Source organism: Lasioglossum baleicum, chromosome 9 (genome assembly GCF_051020765.1).
Source record: "Lasioglossum baleicum chromosome 9, iyLasBale1, whole genome shotgun sequence".
Lineage (NCBI taxonomy): Eukaryota > Metazoa > Arthropoda > Insecta > Hymenoptera > Halictidae > Lasioglossum > Lasioglossum baleicum.
In genome coordinates, this window is record NC_134937.1 from 13,032,197 (window position 1) to 13,056,486 (window position 24,290).

General features: G+C 37.1%; 5 protein-coding genes across 13 annotated transcripts; 2 read left to right on the forward strand and 3 right to left on the reverse strand.

Annotated features, from left to right (window-relative positions):
- Positions 1-97: 97 nt before the first annotated feature.
- Positions 98-7,182, reverse strand: LOC143212040 (uncharacterized). Of its 7 annotated transcripts, none has more exons than XM_076430323.1 (13): positions 6,956-7,182; positions 5,315-5,487; positions 5,010-5,233; positions 4,574-4,938; positions 4,053-4,222; positions 3,780-3,916; positions 3,538-3,688; positions 3,325-3,466; positions 2,957-3,067; positions 2,597-2,733; positions 2,230-2,345; positions 1,862-2,092; positions 98-1,774 (listed from the first exon to the last, which is right to left on the reverse strand). In XM_076430323.1, the coding sequence occupies exons 2-13, from the start codon at positions 5,442-5,444 to the stop codon at positions 1,712-1,714; spliced, it is 1,977 nt and encodes a 658-aa protein (XP_076286438.1). In that variant the 5' UTR covers positions 5,445-5,487; positions 6,956-7,182; the 3' UTR covers positions 98-1,711. The 7 variants fall into 7 exon arrangements, with proteins under 7 accessions (XP_076286438.1, XP_076286432.1, XP_076286433.1 ...); XM_076430317.1 differs by having other exon boundaries at positions 2,957-3,229; XM_076430318.1 differs by lacking the exon at positions 6,956-7,182 and adding an exon at positions 6,501-6,906 and having other exon boundaries at positions 2,957-3,229.
- A 1,006-nt stretch (positions 7,183-8,188) lies between these two features.
- LOC143212048 (motile sperm domain-containing protein 2) lies at positions 8,189-11,760 on the reverse strand. Its single transcript, XM_076430340.1, has 9 exons — positions 11,510-11,760; positions 11,097-11,237; positions 10,859-11,036; positions 10,413-10,782; positions 10,270-10,345; positions 10,097-10,203; positions 9,817-10,017; positions 9,619-9,753; positions 8,189-9,053 (listed from the first exon to the last, which is right to left on the reverse strand). The coding sequence occupies exons 1-9, from the start codon at positions 11,592-11,594 to the stop codon at positions 8,877-8,879; spliced, it is 1,470 nt and encodes a 489-aa protein (XP_076286455.1). The 5' UTR covers positions 11,595-11,760; the 3' UTR covers positions 8,189-8,876.
- Positions 11,761-13,224: 1,464 nt separating this feature from the next.
- On the reverse strand, positions 13,225-17,794 carry Vps26 (vacuolar protein sorting 26). 2 transcript variants are annotated; one of them, XM_076430358.1, is made up of 6 exons: positions 17,254-17,794; positions 16,975-17,118; positions 16,216-16,610; positions 16,026-16,132; positions 15,586-15,812; positions 13,225-15,325 (listed from the first exon to the last, which is right to left on the reverse strand). In XM_076430358.1, exons 1-6 carry the CDS (start codon positions 17,254-17,256, stop codon positions 15,056-15,058), a joined length of 1,146 nt encoding a protein of 381 aa, XP_076286473.1. In that variant the 5' UTR covers positions 17,257-17,794; the 3' UTR covers positions 13,225-15,055. The 2 variants fall into 2 exon arrangements, with proteins under 2 accessions (XP_076286473.1, XP_076286474.1); XM_076430359.1 differs by having other exon boundaries at positions 15,586-15,797; positions 17,254-17,787.
- On the forward strand, positions 17,605-20,028 carry LOC143212056 (palmitoyltransferase ZDHHC3). The gene is made up of 7 exons (XM_076430367.1): positions 17,605-18,419; positions 18,562-18,747; positions 18,836-19,021; positions 19,196-19,332; positions 19,413-19,497; positions 19,563-19,775; positions 19,856-20,028. The coding sequence occupies exons 2-7, from the start codon at positions 18,667-18,669 to the stop codon at positions 20,015-20,017; spliced, it is 864 nt and encodes a 287-aa protein (XP_076286482.1). The 5' UTR covers positions 17,605-18,419; positions 18,562-18,666; the 3' UTR covers positions 20,018-20,028.
- A 1,356-nt stretch (positions 20,029-21,384) lies between these two features.
- LOC143212058 (uncharacterized) lies at positions 21,385-24,083 on the forward strand. Of its 2 annotated transcripts, none has more exons than XM_076430369.1 (3): positions 21,385-21,628; positions 22,882-22,949; positions 23,693-24,083. In XM_076430369.1, the coding sequence occupies exons 1-3, from the start codon at positions 21,385-21,387 to the stop codon at positions 23,951-23,953; spliced, it is 573 nt and encodes a 190-aa protein (XP_076286484.1). In that variant the 3' UTR covers positions 23,954-24,083. The 2 variants fall into 2 exon arrangements, with proteins under 2 accessions (XP_076286484.1, XP_076286485.1); XM_076430370.1 differs by having other exon boundaries at positions 21,402-21,543.
- Positions 24,084-24,290: the final 207 nt, after the last annotated feature.

A 24,290-nucleotide genomic window follows, 5' to 3' on the forward strand; every position in this document is an offset into this window, starting at 1 on the left:
TACTCACAGAAACAGCACTGTAAAACACATAGTAAATAATTTACATGAACGAGATTAGAAGCCGAAGATTAAACTACTGAAGGATTGTCACAAGACATTGTCGATGACATAACGTTTATTATAGAGAAAATGCTACACCGTTTTTCTTTGGGATAATGTATGAAAGTGCTTCGTTTCGTAGAGCACTTAATGATTATCAGTCACTCAATTACAACTTTACAGCACGAGTGTAAAAAAATTTTACATGTTCTTTGTTTTCCATTTTTTCTTTTTTTTTTGTTTTTGTTGTTGTTCTTACAGTAATTAGTTTTCTGTCGAGGTACATAGCATAAACTTACGTGCAATAGTGTACGAAAAATCTGCGTGTTAAATTACATTTACAATAATAAATTGATTACAATTGAAACCTATATAGATCAATTCGTACCGATGCGAAAACTGTCGTGTCCGCATATCACACAATCGCATTATACTACAATCGTAACAGTAACGCAAATTCTTTTTGCACATCTTTTCCTCTGCACCAAATGTGACTTTATAGTTTTAATAAACGTTCGTTTTTGCATTTATTTTTTCTTTCTCTTAATATCCACGTATTAAACCCGGGTGAAAAGACAATATTTTCAATTGGCTCGTTTCGCGATCAAGACAACAAAGAAAATGTTTAAAAAGAAGGGACAGATAAAATGACAAACACACTGGTAATCGTAACGTTACACTCAACATTGGGTTATTCTCGGGAGTTCGTAAATCTTACTTTTAGTCAACGAAAATGTTCGGCTTCGTGTAACTAGAATCATTAATAGCGGTTTGTAGGTACTTACTTGCAAAATGACAGTTTATTATTATTACGAAATACCTATATACAGTGACGAATGTAACATCTTTCAGGTAAACGGAAAAATCTCCTAATCGTTCATTTTCGTCATTACCAATTCTTATATACATGGCTATGTATATGAAAATCTTGTTTTCACGTTGTAAAACGTAATATTCAGCGCCTTAATTATTCTAGTCATTCACAGAACACTGTATTTGTCTCTATAAAATGAGGTGTGTAATGGAAAGCATTTATTTACACTGCAGCCTCACTTTATCATATAACTTCGGCCTCGTTAAACCACGACCCAACAATCACGACTGGTGATCCAGCCGATTTCAAAACATTTTACTATGCATCATGCTTTTTTTATATTAAAGTTTTTAAATAACTCGATTTAAAAATATTATGTCAACCTATCCTCTTAATATAATCTGTTTTGTTTTATTTTTTCTTTTTATGAATAGTAACGTGTTTAGCCGGTTTTAAGTCGATCTTTCCCGAAAAAAAGAGATAGTTAATTTTTTTCACCGATAATAAAGTAAAATAATGTTTTACATTATTATAATTGTACACTCGATTGATATTTTCACTAAACCACAAGACTACTGTTCCTTCATAAATTATTAGATACACCTAATGCACTAGTGGCAAAAAAAGAGTTCTTGTACCATGTATGTGGACCACTCTAGCCCTGAAAGTAGCTTCATTGGAGCTATGCACAGAGTCTTCGAAAATTAATAGTACACTGCACTCGCAGTTTGTGCACTGACACTGTGAGAGAGAGAGAGAGAGAGGGGGGAGGAAGAGAGAGAGAGATAGAGAGAGAGAGAGAGACGAAAAAACATTTGACTATTCTGTAGATAGGTCCTCTCGCCTGTGTTCTTCTCATTACGAAATCGTTTGCAATATATTGATATTGCTATTTCCTTCGTCTTCGTCGTCTTCTTCCTCCTGTGACATCAAGATTTAATTTGTACAAATTTTTAGTGGATTTCATTTCTCAAAAAAAAAAAAAGAAAAAACTTTACAATCACATACCTCGTCAAATCCGAAACAGGTTTCCATCTCTTTCTGCAACTTTGGATCACTCTGCGCGTTTTGAGACGAACCTTTCGAGGACGGTCCCGTCTCCAGCTTCAATTCTTCCATTTCGGTATCTTCGTCTTCCACTTCGTCTCCTTCTTCCCCTGTGCCGGTCACGATGCCGCTTTCTTGACTTAGAGGATCTTGCATTACAAGGTCCCCGTCTTCGCTTGCCACGACAGCCATCTGCAAACAATGTAAATTATTAGAAATTGTTTGCGACAATTACAAGGTAATTCTCTTGTTACTCGAAATACACAGTCGTGCTCGGTTAAAATAAAATCAGCTCGACGAAATAAATAGGCGATCCTCAAAATATTCACCTGGTCGGTTCCCTGATTGTCCGCCAGTTGAATCACTTCCAACACAACGTACTGCTGACCATCGCTTCCCTCGACCGCCATCATATCTTCCTCGTCCTCCTCTTCCTCCTCGTAACCTTTAAGTTTAGAAGCTAATTCACCTGTTACCATAACACGACACATGGATATTAGTCAATGACCTGAGCGCAACCAGATCATATCGTAAGTGTCCCTGTGATCGCAATGTTTCCTATGATTTGTTCATCATATATGTGTGTCAAGAATTTTACTCTGTTGGAAATACAATTTAAACGAACGCGTTACCGAGTTTACCAATCGTACACATATAAATGAATCAAAGCTAGATCAGTCCAATCTTGATTCTGACCTGTCATCACCTCGACCCTTTGCCCGTCTATGATCTGAATCTTTTTCTGTCTGCCCATCTTCAACGCCTGTTGCTTCTCTTGTAGAGACGATTCAGGGTCGTGAACAGCCATGTGGCGAATTAGATTTCCTTTGTGCCTAAAGTAGAAACGCACATTATGTAGATCGTATTTCTTTTCATTTCTGCCGCTTATTACTAGGTTTACCGGACTAAATCGATAAACGATTGCGTACGGAAATTCAAATGAGAGAGCCTTCCCGTTATTTTTATACAGTAATGTTTTAGTGCTCGGTAAACCTAGCGTTAAAGGAAAAAGACACTGCGGTGTAACATAATTGTTGAAATAGCGAGCGGACATACCTGAACGGCCGTTCACACTCAGGGCATTGGTGAGTTTTCTCTTGCGGTGGCGGAGGAACGTAAGTAGGATTATGGTAAAGGTTGCAATGCCGCTTGAGTAGTTGCTTTTGTCTAAATGATTGAAAACAATGATCACACTGATAAGGTTTCTGATCCGTATGTATCAACATGTGACTTTCAAGATGTCGCGCAGATATTGATGCATATGGGCACAAATCACATTTGTAGCATTTTTCTCCTTCATGAGTTTTACTGTGCAGTTTATAGCTATATCTACAAAACCAAAAAATATGAAGTGCCTCATATTTACTAGGCAAAATAATATGATGTCGTTTCGTATTTGCGTAGAGCACGTCTTGCACGCGTACCTGTCTGGGAATGTTTTTCCGCAGCGCTTACATTTCAAAGGTTTGTCTGAAGTATGCAATTTTTGTACATGAATCCTGAGATCTGTTTTGCGGCCGCACGTTGTCGGACACAGTTCGCATTGAAATACTGGTTTGTCGCCGACTAAAATTAGACAATGTTATTGCAAACAGCAACAAGTATATCGGTGTATATATTTTAAAATTTCAACGTACCGTTGTGTATAAGTTTATGAGCTTTCAAACTGTTAGACTGAGTAAACCTTGCCTGACAAAAGTCACACTCGTATGGCTTTTCTCCAGTGTGTATTCGTAAGTGTCGTTTGAGCTTAAATGTATCAGGGCTAGCGTATGTACAATGCGGACACTAAAAGTACAGAACGGATGACAATGGTGGCTATGCGTCATGATGCATCTAAATAGGATAAAGAATTCGATGAAATAACATGACAATGTACCTGATATGGTCGCTCCCCTGTGTGACATCTAATGTGACGTTTCAATTTCGATAGTTCAACGGACGCGTAATCGCATTCGTGGCATTTATGTGGTTTTTCATGCGTGTGCCTATATCGAACATGTCTAACAAGTTCACCTATAAATAAAAACTAACAATGATCACCATGCTTTTATGTTCCGGCATTTCGTTGTAACAAATTATAATCCTCTTGTTCATAGAAAAGAAAATAATCGTTATGTCAAGTTCTACAGCGACACGGAGGACTACTCACCGGAAGTCGTGAACGCACTGTCGCAAAATTTACAATGATGTGGTTTGGTCCCAGTGTGTGTATTCACATGGTTCTGAAGTGAAGCTAATGTCTTAAATCCTCTCTCGCAAACACTACATTTGTGTGGTCTCTCTTCCGAGTGCGATTTCATGTGTCTTGATAATAGATACCTGTGGGACAAATCAAATTATTCTCTTACTGAAGAAAGTGTAAAAACGTAGAGGTGTGCGAGAACCTGAAAATGTTTTGAAGCTTCGAATTTCGAACCGTAGTAAATAACTAGTAGGTTAAGAGAAACGTTGTTTTGAAGCTTTGAACTTTGAAATTTCGCTGCTAAGTTATATTTGATACGATCACAGTGAGTGCAGAAAGCTTCATACGATTCGAAGGCTTCGAAGCTTCAATACTTAAGTTTCCTTCATTCCTTCGAATCCTCAAAGAGTCGAAGCTTTGGAAAAGCAACAGCACTAGTTGAGAAGCATCCGAGTTCTCGCGCACCTCCGAGAAAGACTTGTGCACACCGTTTCGGACTTGTGTAATTACAGTAATTACACATGTGTGCTTGAGTAACTGTCTGGGACTTCTTGGGTAGGAACTTGATAATTTTGGTTTTATCATCCTCTGCCTCTGACTCAACAGGAGCTTCATTGTCCTCATTGTCTTCGAAATCGTAGACAGTAAGATCTTGTTCACCCTCTGCTTCTTCCCCTTCTGTCCCCTCTCTTTCCACTGGTCGACTTTCTTTATCTTCGGAGTCTGGTTGTTGGACTATCAGCACGTAACTGACTTCCCCAGGATTGGTGTCCGACGGAACAATTGTAACCGTTTGGTACGCGTCTCCGGAGTTGATGACAACTTGATTATTTCCATTGGTAGCCACCTGTCCCTGTTGATTTAATTAAATTGTTAACACATCGTATTATTGAAGTAACAACAAGGCAGATCATTTTTACTTACATCTTCGTCTCCGTCGACATTCTCAAGTTCCTCGATTTCCTGATACTGTTCTTCCTGAGAACCATCTCCTTCGGTTTGTACGTCAGCTTCCTCTACCTCTTGAATCTGCACTTGCGTCATCACAGGTGTCTCGTCACTGTTCGCCTGATAGTAATATTGACCGGTTTGGTCAACGAAATATGTCCCGCCTTCCTCTCCACCCGACAGCCCCTCCACTTGTTGCACTACAATACAATATGTTAATAGCGATTGTGTTCTGATATAGGTGTACAAGGATGATCATGAATCGAATATGAAATACTAACATTGTACATGCTGCAATTGCTCCCCTTGACCTCCTTCTATTTCTTTATTAAATGTCTCCAAGTATGTTTGTATCTCTGTCACAGATTCTTGCCCCTCTTCTAACTTAATCGTTGCTACGTTACTCGTCATGGTAGAATCATTAAATCATGCAATTAGACTATCTCTCGTTAGTCTGAAACAATATCAGTTATAAATCTATCAGTTTACAGTATAATCAGTCAGGATGTGAGTTGTGTAAAATATTGTTTCAAAGTGATTCAGTCTATCAAATAGTAATATACAGTGTGTTTCGCTTGATGTAACAAGTTAAATTTATGCCATTGGCTTTTATTTGTTATTGCAACAGTAATATCAGGCGAGACACCTTGTACAATGAGATTAAATTACAGCAAAACCTACATTTCATTTAAAAGAAATTAAATTCTGAACTACATACAACTTAAGAAAAACAGAACGTAAGCTCCAAGCATGGCATACAGCTACGGGTACAGATAGAACACTCGAGAGTGGTCAGTACTATTAGATTGCATAATATGGAAGGTAGGATTCCTAGTTTCTCCGTATTACCTCAAAGTTTACACAATTCTTCCCTACCGCTAGTCTTTCCTATTGGATACATATAACTTCAGGAGATCTTTTATACAACAGTATCGATCAAGGAAATAAAATCAAGTATCTTCAATCAACACCAGTGTATAAAAACTTTCATGAAGAATACCAGACATCCAACAAGCAGAAAAACAATGGTAACCGGATAAAGAACAGTTTAAACTTGAAGGCAACGAGGAAGAGGATCGCTCATTACAGACGAGCTGATCCATGAATGAACATGATCGAGCGTAGCGGGTTCGCGTACTCGGCGAAATCATAAGAAAACGAGAGAGAAACGTGTGTTGTACGGAGAGAATGCGCAAGTGTGATATCGGAGAGTGAAACTTGCAAGTCGAGGAACATACGAGGCACGTGCGTGTGTAGAGAGTGAGCACGAGCGAGCCCCCACTGGATTACCAGTGGAATAAAGGCGGCAATGCACGGGGGGCATATCGCGCGCGTTGCCTGTGTGGAAAATACAGATGAAAATCAATATCTGTCCGAAGAAATAGAAGGCACGATAGAACGGGAACGGGACGGGCGCATTCATGGAAGACTGAGCGGGAAAATAGTTTACGGTGGTGGTTGACTAACAAGAGGGGATGGGCCTGGACGGATCTATCAGCGAAGATCCCCAGCATAGGCGTCGTAGACGGTGTTTTATCGTTCCGGGAACGTGATGGGATTGACAGGAGCGACACACGCTGCCGTCATGGAACGCCATGTAACACGCGAAGCGGGCAATGCGAACGAGGATGACGCCATGGGCGAAATGCGAAATGGACGAGCGCGAGCGCGTGGAAATACGCAGCGGTTCCGGGCTAGCTCCTCGAAGCCGCTAACAAGTCCCTCGTCGGACACCGGGTTCCCCGAAGCCGCGCATTCTGTCGGAAAGCTTTTAAGACAACGCGGGTGCTTTCGATTTCAGGACACAGGGGGCATTAACGACAAAAATTTCAGAAAATTATCACCGTCGGCGCTGTCATCAATATGGAGGACGCGACAGAACAGAATACCGTCCGTTCTGCTACGTGCTTCGGTTAACTCACCGATGTTCCGCGTCCCTGTCGTGACCAGTGACCCCGGGTAACCTCGTTCGTTAACGAAACTCGTCTTTCCTCACAGGGAAACGTATTTCCACGTTGCGCCAGGCTCGCGCACCACTACGAAAACCTCCAAATATTCGCCTTCCTTAGTAAACTCACGATCGTTCGTGTGAGGGCGTTGTGTAAGACCCGGAGGGCAATATGGCCGATCGAACTGCGAACGTTCAAATGCTGCGCGTTGGCAGCTGCGCCGTAACACAGCGTCGCCCGTCCGTGTTTACACCGGACGACCGTCGTTTTAGGTACTTCCGGCCGTTGAATGTTCCGTGACCTTACCTGGCCGGACAATCGAGCCTGGGCGTCTCTGAAATATTTAAATTACATTTTATTTTATTTGTTCCATGCGTAGGATCATTTGTAAAATGACATTTTTCAAAATTAATATTTCACGTAACATGTTGCTTTATCATATTTCCATGCGTACGATCACTTTTAAAATTACATTATTCTAAATATTCTTCCAAATAACAAAGTTAACAAAGAGCTTTTAGAAGAATATGCAATAAACTACAAGGTGATAATGTCTTTTTCGGTGTTTTACTTGGATTTTGGGAACATATTGAAAATATTGAAGATGTACCGTAAAATATTGCGAACCTTTTTCCAGACTTCCGAAAAGAGCGGGAAAGTTCCTGCATATCAGTGAAGGGGAAGAAATGAGGGATTTTGGTGGGGGGACCACTGCCCATTTACGTTTACGTTACCGAAAGATTGCAAATAAGTATATGTATACATATATATACGTATATATATGTATATGTATATACTTGCGATGAAAGTATTATTGGAATCGGTGTCGGTTCGCAAAGATAACTCGGTCTATCCGAAGATCGATAATATGTAATATGCGATCATCAATCAAGGTTATTATTTTTTTAATTGATGATTTTTATTCATGATTTATTAATATTTCTGTTTATGTAATGATTCCAATTTCAATCAAATATACGCAAGTTTATGTAAGATTGTTATGAAACGGATTTTCTCTGTTTCTGAAATAATTACGGAACAATTATTACATTACTGAAAGGTTCAGGATAATATTTATACTTTCTCTTTGAACGATTGCATAATTTCCTGATAATGTTGTTGGTCTAAAGTAGAAGATATATATATGTATATCAGAAATGATTGACAAATAGTAAATATAGATTTTATTATAGCGACACAATTTATAAAGCCATTACTAAGAAAGTATAAACATATAAAGTCTCAGTTTTTGTTTTAATACAATTTTTGTATGACTCACATTAATGTTTATTATCATGTATAGATGTATAACAGAAAAATATATTTCTAGTTATAAAAATCGTACAAACAATATCATGTATTACAGAATATCTTTTTTAACAATAAAGAGAGAGAGGGAGAGAATAATTGGCATCTATAACGCAAATAATCGATGAACAAATCAAATTTCGGAATCGTTGCGACGAAATCATACAAAGTATGAGACAATCTCTCCTAAACATGAGTAGTATATTGAAACATGTGTAAAACGTTATAAAAATAATTCTATTTAGTTATATATTTTTATAGCAATAATAATACATCCTCCATCTTGATAAATATATTATACATAAAGATTCCTTAAATAACAGCAACTCATTGCTCCCGAACTAGTAAGGATAGAATTAAATAAATTGCATCATTTTACAATAAAAATATTCGAAAGCTAAAAGAACCACACGAGCTAGGAATAAATAGTTTGAAATCAATTTCAAAATTTGCCACCGAACACACAAACAAGCGAGCTAATAAAAACGTGGTAAAATGTGAATATCAATTCAAATGGAATCGTAAATAAATTCGCGACAATAAAAATTTCTATCATGTATATAGAGAAATCAAATAATGTATCTAATTAAATATGGGGAATACAGTCTTCATCATCCACAGTTCCATTTTTAATGTCAATTCTTAAAATGTAAACAACCACCATTGCCATTACAATAGTCACTATTATAGAAAATAATAGTGAGTATTTCATGAAACTGACGTCGTTTCGAAGTTTTGCGTTACTTTCTTTCAATTGCGCTACCTGCAATTCGTAAATATTTGATTATCGATGAAATTCTCATTTTATTCCAGTTAACGAAAAGTTGTAGAGGGAAATGGAAGCATCACAATTTTTAACTTTGTGTCTTTATTTGGACTAGTTAGGAGGTAAACATACTAAAAATCCCCACTCCTAGGAGGTGAGCGAAGGTCCCCTTTTTGGTTTTCCGTTTATATCTCGGTAACTATATGTCCTAGCGATAAGATCATTCTATACAAAATTAAAGCTGACAAAATGTGCCATAAGATTGACTGCATTCAGTTCTTCGCTATCTCGCATAGTTTCCGAGATATCCGCGCTCAAAGTTCACTAATCGTGCTGAAGAGTTAGCTCGTGAAATAAGGCAAAAAACGTGAGGCAAAAATTTCTTTTTCACACCGCTCACCTCCTAGGAGTAGGGACTTTTAGTATGTTTACCTCCTAACTAGTCCAAACAAAGACCCAAAGTTAAAAAATTGTGTTCCTTCCATTTCCCTCTACACCCCCTTATGAGCATTCATTGAGTGGACTATTTCTTCATTTTAAAAACATTCAATTTGCCACTTACATTATGAAAAAGTGTGTCCATCGTTCTGTTTTCGGACATTCCAGACGACAGTATAGAATGGGGTTTTTGTTTATCGTTAATATCAGCGTCTCCATCGCAGCATCCTAATCTATGCTCCTCCGGCTTTATTTCACTCTGCAAAAATATAAATTAACAATCGTATGCTCTTACGCTAACGCGTATTATGCGTATCACTACCTTCCAAATTGCAGCTATTTCTTGAGCAGATGTGTTCGCATCTTTCAACGGAATGCACACGACTAAGAATCTGTCATTGTGCACAAGACTACGTAAGTTATATCCAGGTTGCAATACAACGGAGACAACCCGCTTCGTTAGAGGCAATATCACTCCTGAACTCGATCGAACCCTGAACTTTTCGGGGGATGTGATTTTCACCTACAAACAATACTAATAATGCAAAACTATTCGCGTACATCCAGTGGCGCTGCAAGAAATGCAGTATCATCTCTAATACCTTGTAAAACAAAGGCTTGTCCGATGTTGCATTCCTGAGCGTGATTGTTCCAGCTGTTTCATTTCCTGTTTTATAGAACGCGATTGTTTTTGGCTCGACGGACAACACTGCAAAATACCATGAATCAGTATAACACCTCTAATAAATAGGGATTTCAAAAATTTGTTACTAACTCTCTTCTTCATTCCCTTGTTCGCCAAAATTACTTGGCGATTGCTCTGCCAATGGAGAACCTTCTGCAAAATGTACCTAAAGTTTGAAACATTTTTTAATAATCTCTCAACATTTTATATTTGATAGAATCCTATTTCTATACCTTTTTGTTATCAAGTTTACCATTCATTGTGGTATCTATATTATTGTGTACTTCCGGTGTAAATTTGAAGGTATACTCGTTCGTACCACCCCAAGGGACAAGTATGTCACTCTGGCTTACATACTCATGAATGTTACTCTTTTGAACAAACTTAATCTTCGGAATTGCTTTCGGTGGCAGCCACGATTTGATTACTTTGAAAGCAGCCTCCAATATCCATGGCATTTCGAATATGATGATATAGTTTAGAAAATTCGGATAATAGTTTTTACAAAGGCCAGTCAAGTATTCGATGAAGCTCATATCCAAATTCGAGATGCCAGTGTCTGCCATGTCGAAGAAAAGTGATATTTGATCACCATTGGTAAATCTGAAACGATGAAGATGACAAAAATGGCATCGACGTTTCTTAAACGATTTCAAATATTTTACTAATCCCACGTTACCTTTCTAATCTCTCGAACCAGTATACTACAACCTTCTTTAACTCTTCGTAATCTTTACCTTTCTTAGTGTACAATTTACATTTAATAACAAATATTGTTTTGTCATCTCTGTCCTTGCCATGGATGAAACACAGTCCATCCTCTAAATACTCTTTTCTCACCACATCTTCCGTAATCTCTGCGATTAGATAACATTGATATAACAACAATTTCAATATCGAAGTTAAAGAATACTCACCGTTCGCACCAAACTTTTTTCTCCAAATGCAGGTTTCCCATAACATATTAAGCGCTTCGTCCACGTTGTAGTCATTGTGCTCCAGAAATCTTTTCAACCAAGATTTCTTCTCTACTCTGGCAATGTCGGCAGGATGGAATGCTGTTGAAATTCCATTTAATCAACGGATGACTTTAATTAAATGTTTCCATTAACATATTGCATAATGTAATATTCAAAATAAAATTTTAAAAAAGTACATAAGAAAAATGTACAATTAAATACAATACTGTCATTGGTGTTTTTTATCGGAAATACAAGGTAGGAGAAAAACAATCGACCTTGGCTTATGACACCAAGGATCGGATTTTGCTCTTTTGTTCGAATCGTTCATCGATCAATTAAAACGAAATAATAGAAATTGGTATACGTACCGGGATCAGGCGGGCCCTGTTCCTTCAATTTTTTAAAAAACCTTTCACTCAGTTCCGTAATTAATTCCGCCCTTACTTCCATCATCGAGTAACCTGCTGGAAATGATGCGTTGACCGTGGTTGACCGGTAGTGAACTATACAACACGATTGCCAGACGATAATTGTTTATCCAGACACCAGATCTGCGCGTAGAGAAACGCGCATGCTAGTCGGACTTTAGATTGTACAATTTAATTTATGCATTCGTTTCTTTCAGTTTGACATGCTTTTAGAGTTCGCATATACTTTTTAAATTAGTGTTCCGCTTACAGTCAAATTTTCCAAAGGAATTGATCGAGAAAAGTCACAATTTCTTTTGCTTTCTTTTTATCGAAATTGAATGGACATTCTATTGCTGCAACTGCTTCGGTTAATTTCGATTATTCATCGGTTAAACTTGAACATTTAATCGTTAACTTGTTAACTACGACAATTAAATAGTCGAGTAATTTAGTTGCTTGTTAAATAATGTATGTAGTGTGTACAGTTATTTATTACAATCTTCGAATCAACTTACGAAAGTGCCACGTAATCTAATGTGTAATATAAATACCTGGCAAATATGCATGCATGTTATCTTTAGTAATTTGCATTGTTTAACCGATTGTAACGTATTAGTTGCAAACCGTACAAAGTTCAGTATATATACTTTGTATGAATGTGATAGTATTTATATTTGCGAGTTGTATTATATATTGTATATTTGATTTTGCATAATGTATGCATACACGTGTAATTTTTGTCCTTCATTCGTATATGCATAAGTACATTAGCGTGTGAATAAATTATCTTGAGAAACAAGAACGTGTCAAGGTATAGTATACGATGATGATTCGAGTGTATGCAATCTGTAGTACTATTGGGATACACCTGCAGTCATGATTTATATGAACTATAATATATATTTCTGTTCGACGTGAGTTAGCGGCCGATTTGTTTTATCTACAGGCGGTTTATTTAAACTCGATTTCCACGTACTGTTCATTTTGAGAAAGTACAATGCGAATATTTATTAATGAAAATAGATTTAGTTTACTATATATATATATATATATATATATATATATAAGAAATATTTTAGTATGACACTTGAACGTATCAAGTTAATTGTTGTATATTAAAAATTATTACAAATCTAATTTTAATGAAATAAGAGCGCTTCGTAATTGTACTGTTATTTCTTGTTTTTACAATAATAATATCTACGATTGCCTTCCAAAAGAAATTTAGAAGTGGAAATACCGTTGATGTGTAAGATATATAGGTATATTAAAAAGTTTGTTATATAATTCGGTATTAAAGTTCGTATATATATATACAACAATCTTATTTCTAAAAAAAAATTATGAACTCGAAAATAAAATGCCTCGTTAGTTGACTATTCGTCAAGTACTCACATTTTGTAAACGTAGAAATATTTCCTAGAAATATTTGTTTATATGTATTATAAATTACGAATATCTAATAGCGACAGTACAGTACATGTAATTATAGGAAAGTGATGATGTGATCAAAATTTCATTATGATTATGATTTTGATAACATTGTTGATTTGAATGCGGATATGTTGGAAAAACAACTTACGAATAATGAGAATAGAAATTTGATATTATTGTACCAATAATATGTATATATATATAGAAGAATAGGAAGGGTGTATGCATAAACAAACTAATCTTTTCCAATATACGTGCACACGAAGGCACACTGTATACGATATATAATATATACTTATGCGGGCATTAAAATATACAACTAGTTTCATATCGTATGACAATATGTATATGTATATACAATATTTGACATGTCAAATAATTCACAAATAGTTTTTACTTTTCCCTCGTTCTCGCTTCTTCGCTTTTTCTCGGTCTCTCTCGCTCGCTCGCTCGCTCTCCCTCTCTTGTACACATATATCTTTTCTTGTCAACAAATAACAAAGGCTTGAAATATGAAAATTTTAATTTACACAAAAGAAAATTCTGAAATACACGCGGCTAACCGTTCATGCACTTTTTTCTCAACAAGATTTCTACAGTCGGCCCGTGTTAACATAGAATCGTACAAAACATTGGGTACTCCCGTTCGTATCGACATTACTTCCATCGATAGAAGAATACATCTTATTATAGTTCATTACTATTTTCGGTATCATTACAATCGATCTTGATACTTATCGTGTGTATGTGTGTGTGTGTCTCTTTCTGTGTGTGTATATATAACCCAGCCTGTTACTACTGTTATCATGAAAAATCATATATATGCATATATATATTCACACACATATTGTAATATACATAGATACATACATATATACATACTGCACTCATATCTATGTATGTATATGTCTATATCTGTATGTATATATTCTATAAATACACATGTGGGGCCATCCCATTTTTAATCTATCATAGTCCACTCTTATATTAATAAAGGCATGCTAAAAATTGAGCAGGCATACTAAGGCGTACATTCCTTAGAATGATTTATATCGAGAACCTTCGTGTTTACATACAAATTCTATTAGAAAAGTAATAGGTATATATATATATATTTATATATTTCCATAATTTGTATATACAATTATATCAAACTGTGAAACAAAATGATCGATATTACATTACTGTATGTCGTACGTGATGCACCGTTTGTATGTATCTTAATGTACCGTGGCGACAATGGCTTGTCTCGAAATATTAACAAAGAAGTTTTACTCGAAACGTGTCGCCTTTTTGTTTCGCCACAAATTATCTCGACAATGCAGTACGCGTTGCATGTAAAAGCATTCTTCCGTTATAAATGCCTTTATTATATATTAATTGCAGACTAAGAGAATGGATTAAAATAGGGCAGCCGTGTTGTGAGTATATGTATTATTCATCTCAGATTTATAAAACTCTCACATGACGATTAAGTTAGTCATAGAAAGAGGCTTCGAATTGCAAGAAATTAATCTAGTGGCCGAAGGCATCGTTTTGTATAACACAGAATAAGTTTGTATAAAATATTCAGAACACTGTAACATTTAGATGCCATTCAATAATGTACCACCGATTAAGAATTCGATCGTTTAAATCGTCCGCCTTATGTATACATAATTCATTTTTTTTTGCGTTATTTCATTTCTGTAACATTACTTTTTTTCCTGTTTTCTTTTTCTTTCGTTTTTAATCATTTTTAGGTCTGTTCCACCAGACATCGTAGTACATTTTCCTATAGATCTCAATAATCTGAAATTTTGATCGATAATTGGCTACTTATTCAATTTATCACCTGCATTATTTATAGGTATCCAAAATATTTACAACTTTGCTCGCAGGTGTTCCCGTGTTTATTCTCGCTGTTCTTAAAACTCGATCTCTCTTTACGATATACGCGAGAGAAATTTTTCTAGTCGATTCTACTAGTCTCGTCCGTGATGATCATCCACTCTATGGTGTTACTATTTCCCTGAACTAGTAAGATTTTTTCCATTGTCTTCGTTAACTCTGCCACGACCCCGTGAACATTCAGTTACTTTCGGGGTTAACTTCCTTTTCACCTTCACCGTCCCCTTCTTCGCGTGTCATCCCTTCTATTGGAGCCGGTGCGTCTTCTACGCTGGTTAGATTACTGGATGGCAGTTGCCCTGGCGTTACTGTGGATGGCACAGATGGTGGGCCATTTTGAGCGGCACCCTGTGGGAATCCCGTTTCTGCAGAGACTAAATGCGATGGCATGTGGGGTGAAGCTGTCTGAGACTTTCTACTCTTCTCGCCTTTTCTCCATAATGTTATTTCCTGAAACAATACGAAAGTATTGTAAATTTCATATGTAAATTTCAAACGGAACTGATTCCATTTAATGGGGGAAAAATTTTTTCTGTTTATATGGAACTTTGTACGACTCCAAGAAAAATAAATTTTTATTCAATAAAACATCTGCTTTAATACCAGATAAATATTTGCAAGTGTAGACGGCACCTTTGTTTAAGTTTGAAACACTAAATTTAATGTTTTGAGATTGTTAACATTAGAACATCATTTACTTCCAGACTTACTTGCTGCTTGAAATATCGGCGATCTTCCTCATCCATGAGGACTAAATTAAGGTAGTACCTAACGCTAAATTTCTTATTAATTTCACGCATTGTTGGCGCCAAGTCGTAGCCAGCTAGAAACACTCTTATGGGAATGGATTCGCCGCGAACAGGTGCGCCATCCATTATTTCGTACTTGGCTATTGTCTCATTCTCCGTGAACGTGTGCGGACCTTCAAGTATGTATTCTAATTATTACATTGGTACAATTAGTTACAATTAATGAATATACAAAAAACAAAATGTTTTCTCCATTGCGTACGAAGATGGATAAAGTATTGAAATTATAACAACGACTATCGTAATTATTAGAGGTGTGGGAACTCAACCGATATTTTCGGGTTCTCGCATACCTCTAGCAATTAGTATGATTTAAATGAAAGAGAGAAAGTATACAATACCAGAACCAGTGGTCTCCCGTTTTATTATGGCAATTTCCATGTGTTTGATTTTTATTCTAACCAAAAGAAAATAGATTTTTCCAACAATGACATCTTTTAAGTGATACCTGAAAAAGAATTTACAGATTAAAAAATTGTAAGGGAACACGCCTGATAGAAGTAGAATGGCACGAACAATTGATCAACTTACTTGCTTTTATTATACTCGAACTCGATATGCAAACAGTCTTCAATTCCAACTTCCATTTTAATAGGATTATTCATATCCGGATAGGAACTAAGAGTGTGCACAACTAATTCAAGTTCTTTCACAATATCGCTAAGTCTTCGAACAATTGTCACTTTCAGGAAATATCTTAGTCGCACATTGGACCCTGTGTAGCTTTCGAACGGTTTCTCTACATTGGCAAACTCAAAAGTGTACACAGTGTTATGCGTTAATTCCCCGGGCCTGGCTAGCTCCTTAACCAAGCTCGTGAACTCATGATGATTTCCTCTGTCGTAATATAATTCTATTTGTCCGATAAATTCTACTTTTACACCTTGATGCTCTAACTTGCCAGCCTTCCTAAGACTAATATTAATCTGCAATTAATAATTCGATCGTTAATGTCTTTTAACTATTCTAATATATTCATTACAAATATTGTTCATTCGCTGAATAGTTGTGTTATGGTTTTTCGTGTATTACATAAAACACGTATACATATGTATATATGTATACGATGAAATTATGAATTAATATATAAAGGACATAAGAAAGACTTTTTTAAAAGTCAAAGAAGATAACTACTTCAGATTACAATGCGGTTCGTATCTTGATACTGTGTATACTACTCCGATATATTGGAAGTATTCGATCAACCGATGTGTACTACAAATGGTATTCTCTGTTAATGCGTGCATCCCTGCGTAGGTAACAAATTCGTTTGAGGAAAGATGTTTTTACCTTTCCAGATACCGTTTCCCCGTCATAGTATAACAAGTGGCGCTCTTTTTTCCCATCTTCGGATTTGATGTCTGCAGACTTCCTGGTCTCTGCACCATCCAAAGTAATCTCTATGTCAGCCGACTGACCGAACCCAAAGAAACTCTACAAAAGCAGAAACGAAAATTAAACATCAGAAAAAGAAAATGAAATGGAGACGATAGTGGAATTTGAGAACGAACGAGTTCTGCGTGTCCGTAAGAGAGATAGGCTATCCATTAATCAAAAGCATTAGCATACCATTTTTCGTAAAAAAGAACGACCTTGTAGAAACGATCACACGTGTCACAGTAATCGTGTTCGCTAGAATTAGAGGAACGTGCGTAATCAATGAAAAATTCTTGAAGGCAACATTTTTTTCGTCTAGAAAACGAGAAAAGTTGGGTTATTTTTTGCTTGCTTCCTCCCAAAAGTCACAAGTAGCCAATATGGCTGCGCAGCACGGCCCCCACCCTACGCCGTGTACTGTCAAACTTGCAGTCGCATGCAAGAACGCGACGGACTGACGATTGATACCGGTGCTATCTAGTATTATTTACAATCCATTCTTATTCACTTTGAACTTTCCATCGGTTTAATTGGATAACGCTGCGCGCTGACTAGTTGCGACCGTGTGCCTTCATTGAAAACATCTGCTCCGTTCGAGTGTTAGGTGCGTTCGTAATCGCGTTCAACGACGGGCATCGGTAACGTTTAGAGACCGGACCCGAACTATCATAATCAACACGTGACAATGCCACGAACTATGTCGAAAGCGAAATTCCTATCGAAATCCTCAAGCCTCCTGTCCTCAAATTAAATGTCCTTCACACCCTACGTACATGCGACGTTGCCATTTTCTTAAGTATAAACATGAACCATACAAAAGTCAAAACTTTGTTCCAAGTTCCAATTGGTCCCAATTTCCAATAGGTTCCACTGGGTTCCACTGATATATGTATATACTATATCAGTGATAGGTTCTCGAGCGCAGATAGATGCATCTTCATTGTCTTCATTGAAAACATCTGTCCCGTTCGAATGGCAAGTGCGTTCGTAATACCGTTCAATGGCGAGGATCGGTGACGTTTAGAGTGGTTTAGAGTCCGAACTATCGTAATCTACACGTGATAGCGAGTTCAAGTTCCGTTTTGTGGTCCGTTTGCTTTTGCGATATACATTGGACCGTTATGAGGAAAAGGTCCACCGTATATTTCACAGTAGCCCACCGTAGAAGCGGCGCGATTGTTTATTAATGGATGGACCTGGCCAGGCCAATTACGCGAGAGGTGATAACAGAAAAATCAATTCTGTTACTCGATATTCATTGTATATGTTATACATATTATTGGAGACGATACAATAAAGAAAATTTGAATGGATAGCAATATGTGTTGTTCAGTTATCGCGAGCCTAAGCGACGTAGTGTAAGTAGCTCGTTGTGAGGTTATAATTAATAAGCTTTTTAAGCTCTCCTGTCGTCAATTCCTGTTTGTCAATTTTCTGTCACTTTACGATGCAAGGTGTCACAACTCTGATGATTCATTCGTATCTTAATACTCGTTTCAGGCAATGAACTGTGATTACATTAATAAAAACTATGATTATATTAATCGGCGTTGTTTGTGTTTTCGTATAATTAATGTTTAAGGATATTCGTGGTAATCCTAAATCATGGATTATGATTATATCACCTTTCAAAGAGAAAGAGATGTTCATAATAAATGTTACGGCGGAAGACTATGGTGTATTAAAGTACGTATAGACAGATCTAATAGTTTTCTTTCTTTCTTTCGATTCTGTGTTTTTACCAGACTATGTGTGATATGTTTGTTGTTCATAGGACATATGTGGAATTATATGCGCAGTCTTAACATGGCTGTTAATCATTTACGCTGAATTCGTCGTGATGGCAGTAATCCTTATTCCTACCATAAATACTTTATACTCGGGTCTAAACACTGCGATATTTCAGTCGTTAACTTTTTTGGCCTTCGCCTCGCACTTGAGGACAATGTTCACGGATCCAGTAAGTAAACCAGAATGGTAAAACTTCTTCCATATGTTCAGTATTGTCCAGTAATTTTTCCATTGGATTGTACACAATAATTGGGGACATGGTAGCCTGACAATATTAACAAATGTGGGTGCACAATGGTTGAAAATATTTCAAATAAATGTTAACGAATATGTTTAAACACAGGGTGCAGTACCAAAAGGCAATGCTACAAAAGAGATGATAGAACAAATGGGATTTAGGGATGGACAAGTCATTTTTAAATGTCCAAAGTGCTGCTCCATTAAGCCGGATAGAGCGCATCACTGTTCTGTTTGCCAAAGGTGAACATTTTACATATAATGTGTCAATACAAATTATAATATCCAAATGGTAACTAATTCTTTTTATACTTCTTTCGCAGATGTATTAGGAAAATGGACCACCATTGTCCGTGGGTAAACAATTGCGTGGGGGAAAATAATCAAAAGTATTTTGTACTATTTACAGTAAGTGTCTCTGCGTATTCAGAAACGAACGGAGCGTAAATTAATGTTTACCAAATGCATTTCAGTTCTATATAGCTGGAATGTCGTTGCAATCTTTATTTTTATGTATACAACAATTCACGACGTGCGTCAGACAAGAGTGGAAGGAATGTTCTACATTCAGTCCACCTGCGACGGTGGTGCTCTTGCTATTCTTGGCTTTCGAGGCACTTCTCTTTGCCATTTTCACTGCTGTCATGCTGGGAACACAGTTGCAAGCTATTTGGAATGACGAAACTGTATGTAAATCATGTATCTCGGCAAATAAAATGAATTTCGATTTTTAAACATTGTACTGAGTCACGTGTGTTTGTTATAGGGTATCGAACAACTCAAGAAAGAAGAGGCTCGATGGGTCCGCAATAGTAAATGGAAATCCATTCAAGCGGTGTTCGGAAGATTTTCAATTGCATGGTTCTCACCGTTTACCTCGCCTCCAAAGTGCAAAACAAAACTAGATTTTTATTTATATTCGGTGTAATGTATTCAGAGACATGGTCGCGTCCCAGGGATATTTAATATATGTAAATATAAACTATATATATATATATATATATATATATATATATGGGGCGTATCATGGAGTCATGTACAAGTGAATAGAATATTTGTAATTTTATACCACTATCTAAAGATTTCAATTAATCGCGACCATATTCGAAATGTACTTAAAAAATGCGCGCAGCGTTTAATATATATATATATATATATACATATATATATTTTAATTATGAGAATATAAACATTTTTAAACTATCGATGCATATTACGATATGCTCGTTGTAAAGCTTTCTTGTATTTAGATATTGGTATCGTCGTATCGTACTAGTGACATGACTAAAGAAACTTTTTTAAATGTTTTACCCGTGATACGTGGAACGTAATGTTCATAAACGGCGTCGTTAATTAAGCGTTAGCATACGAGTATGTATATGTGGCAAGGAATACACGAAACATGACATTAATTTTTTGGAATCGAGGTTTTGCACTCTCTAGATGATACGTACAGTGCACATTGTGATACGTAGAGCATTGCATTTCCGGTGAATCGATCTAGATTATTTATTGTAGACTGATTACGGGGTAACGTTGTATTTCGGGATCGACTGTAATTATTTTACCAATTATCGGGATACGAAATTTCGACTAGACAATAATGTCAACAATCCAGTGATTTTTAGGGGCAACTACAGATCTATTGTAAAACGTCTCATTTTCTTAAGCAAGGCATATCATATAATTTAATTCCATTTCCTTATTCTTCGATTTTGTATTTAAACGAGGATACCTGATTTTTTGTATAAATAAATTGTTGTACAGTTTCTTATATTTACCGACAGTATCTTTATTTTCTAGTTCAGAGCAACAATATTCCGAGTAGCCAGCAAAATTGTGATTAACAGTTGAAAGTGCACAGTGCCAATATCTGAAGATAGAATTGAACAATTTTCGATAGCGTTGGAGATATAAACAATTTTTATCCACGTTCAAAGAATAAATAATTCTCTTTATGTATGACAATTTTCATTAACTTTTCGATGAAATTTTCGGATCGTTAACTAAATGACTGATTTTGTGGGAATTTTCAGCAAGTCCAGCGATCGACATAATCATCGTTGGATCGCAGCAATCCTAGACGCGTTTTTCTCCTCGCTGGAGCCTCGAAGAAGTTGTCAAGCGTCGTGTAGTTTCTTACTAAACGATTTCTAACGCTAATCGCGTGCGTGCCACGAGCATTTAGTTCGCGAAAACATAAAAACCGAGCAGCGCTGTCGGCGAAACCCGAGGTCGTTGGTTTTCCACTTTCATCTCTCTCGGCTTCCGTTTCAGCTCTGCTCAGCTCTGTTCATGTTCTGCTCAGCTTTGCTCTGCTCTTGGTCTTCGACGTGGGGGCGCTTACAGTGGCAAGGTCGTTATACGTGCCCAGATAGAGGAAACGTTCTCGGGCGGCGTGCTGTTGTGTACGAACGCTCGAGGAGCGGCTTTCACTTTTGCCACTGCTGTTCGGTAAGTTTCAACCATGAACGCTCGTTCAATTTTTCGTCCACACAGCCGAAAACGCCTCCATCGAATTCTAAACCGACTGGACCAGGTACTTTTTCAATCAAACCTAACGCGCCACTCTGCACTTACATGTTCACTTTCCAATTTTTATTTCATTAAATAAGTTCCTTCGATATCATCGAATTTTTAAGGTTGCTCTGTTGTCAAATTTGGATGCAGACGATTTTTTGTTATTAAAGGACCTACATTATGAAAGAAAAATGGTAATTGTTTTCCAATTTAGCGTCTAGAGCTGTCCATGATCATCCCATAATTTCTCAATATATTTTTTCCAACATTCATTCAAATAGTATATGTATACATATATTTAATGAAAATAAAACAATAAAATCAAGTTGGAAGCTTGTATTCTCTAGTTACCATTTAATTGAAGATAAGTAAGTGTCCGGTGATCCGGTTTCGAAATCGAAAGTAGAATTAGCCTGTCCTATGTCAGACCGCCTGAATTATCGTACGCCAACGTTCAGTAATATGTAAAAATCAATTAGTCACACGCACTTTTAATTTGTTGATTCTCTCAAAGAACACTGTTTACACGAGGAAATTTTCAGGAACGTGTAAAGAACTTGAAATCAACGTTTACAAAAATCTTTATTTCGCACAAAGATCGCATAATCCACGGGTGACTCTCGCAGGAATTCCAATGCATTGCACGCAGAAAAAGAAAATCAAACGAATCTCGTGCGTTCATTAACATATTGATACGCGAGCTCGTTGCGTGCGTCTGATCATAAAGACGAGAAACCGCGGGTTGCGTTTCTTCTTCAGCGTCGATGAAGTCGATAAGTAAACGTTTACACGAACCGAGCGTTCCGTAAGCGGTGTCATTTAAATGAGAGTTAGCGAACTGTCGACGTATCAATTAGAAATCTTTCAAAGTCTTTTTCTACTTCACATCCCGGCGAAGCGTTACGAGGCTCGCGCCAACGAACGAGCATGGATGTATCGTTATCTGACCGATTCGTTGTGCTAGCCGTGTTTAATAAGGCGTGAGCGTAAAATGGCGATTCAAAGGAGAGGATTACACGGCGTTTGAGCATGAGATACGCCGCCAAACCTTGTGAAATTGTCTAATCCGATGCGAAGAAGTTCGCGTAATTGCCGGGCGTTTTATGGCACCGAGCACGGTACCGTAACGTTGAATTATTTGCGGCACACCCCTTCGGTGAAATTCTTTATGCATTTAATTGTCATATAATTGTTGGGAGGAGCTATTTATTTCCATCTTCTTCATCAAAAATTGTTTATTTTATGGACACGCGAATTATTTGATCGTTTCAGCGATTCCAGCGGCGATTTTTACGGAGCTCAAGCTAAAGATGACTTCGCGCGCTCTCACATTATTGATGGTATGTCAGAATTCATTAATATTGCTTATTTTGTCCTGTCCACATTCTATTCAGTTTCGTTCAGTTATAATGTTATACGATTGTAAAGGTGAAAGGAGTATCATTACTTCAATTTTCATCTTTTTATTATTTTCTGCTAGCGAGAACTTAACACTGTACTCGCGTAAGCTAACAATCGTTTGCAACGCCGAAGACACTATCTCGACGAAATCTTAACGGTTGGAGTTGGTTTATGCCACTAATACATACAATTTCGATTGAACAAGTAACCAGTGGGTACCCCACATTCGTGAGATACATATCTGACACGGTTAAACAAGTTGTGTTTGCTGTAGTGCAGGTGTGAGGTTCTTTTTTCTGTTAATGGGGTTGCAATTTAATGGAAATACTATCGTACTTTCTTTATGTGTAATAATTGTACAATAAATAACTTACTGTTCCTACAATACATATTTTCTTCTGAGATGGTTAGAAATCCATTAAGCTGCGAATTTCATTCGCTTGTGATAAAAATATAAATTGCCAGGAAAATTTTAGAATGCAGTTAGTGATCGCTAGACTGCGGATTATTTACGTGATCACTAGATTCGGATCTTTATGCAAAATAAAAATTGTCTGCATCGATTGCAAAAAATCTAAACCAAATCGAATGTTATTCAATTTTTTAAATATTTCAATACTTTCGAATTTTATCTACTTACATTACATTACATTAAAGAGTTGAATAAAAATAAATCTTGCAGGGTCTGGTGCTAATCGCTCTGACGATGAACGTGTCAGCGTACGACCCCAGTGACAAGTCTCTGAAGGACATTCTGCTGCCAGAAGGTCAGTTTGAGGCATTCTACCTAAAGGGATCGCAGGACGAAGAGCAGAACGCAGTTAGGCCGGCGCATCTTCACGGATCGTTTCATCAGTTCAGGAACCCGGCGTTAATCAACGCACCAAACAGCGCAGCTTATGGTTTTCGCTTCGATGGAAAACGCCGCTTCAACTACGCCTAAGAAGAAACACGACATTTTCATGCATTTAATGTGGAACTTTTGCAGAACATTTTCGTGTAAAATCCTGTACAGATACTTTCTCGAACGAGACATATAAATTCAAATCGAATTCGTCCAAAACGAAACACAACGTGTATTTGAATCTCTGCCGAAAAACCACCCCTAGAATCCCGTCCGATATAATCGATCGTCCTACCTGTAGAAAATACCACGATTCCGTGTAGCCACGCGATCATCCACCGGCGCTCGATGCATAATGCATCAGCCAGGTGCCGTCTGCCTGAATCCGAGAATTTCACGGTCGGTTCTCCCGTTCCGCCATCGAGCAATGCTGGTA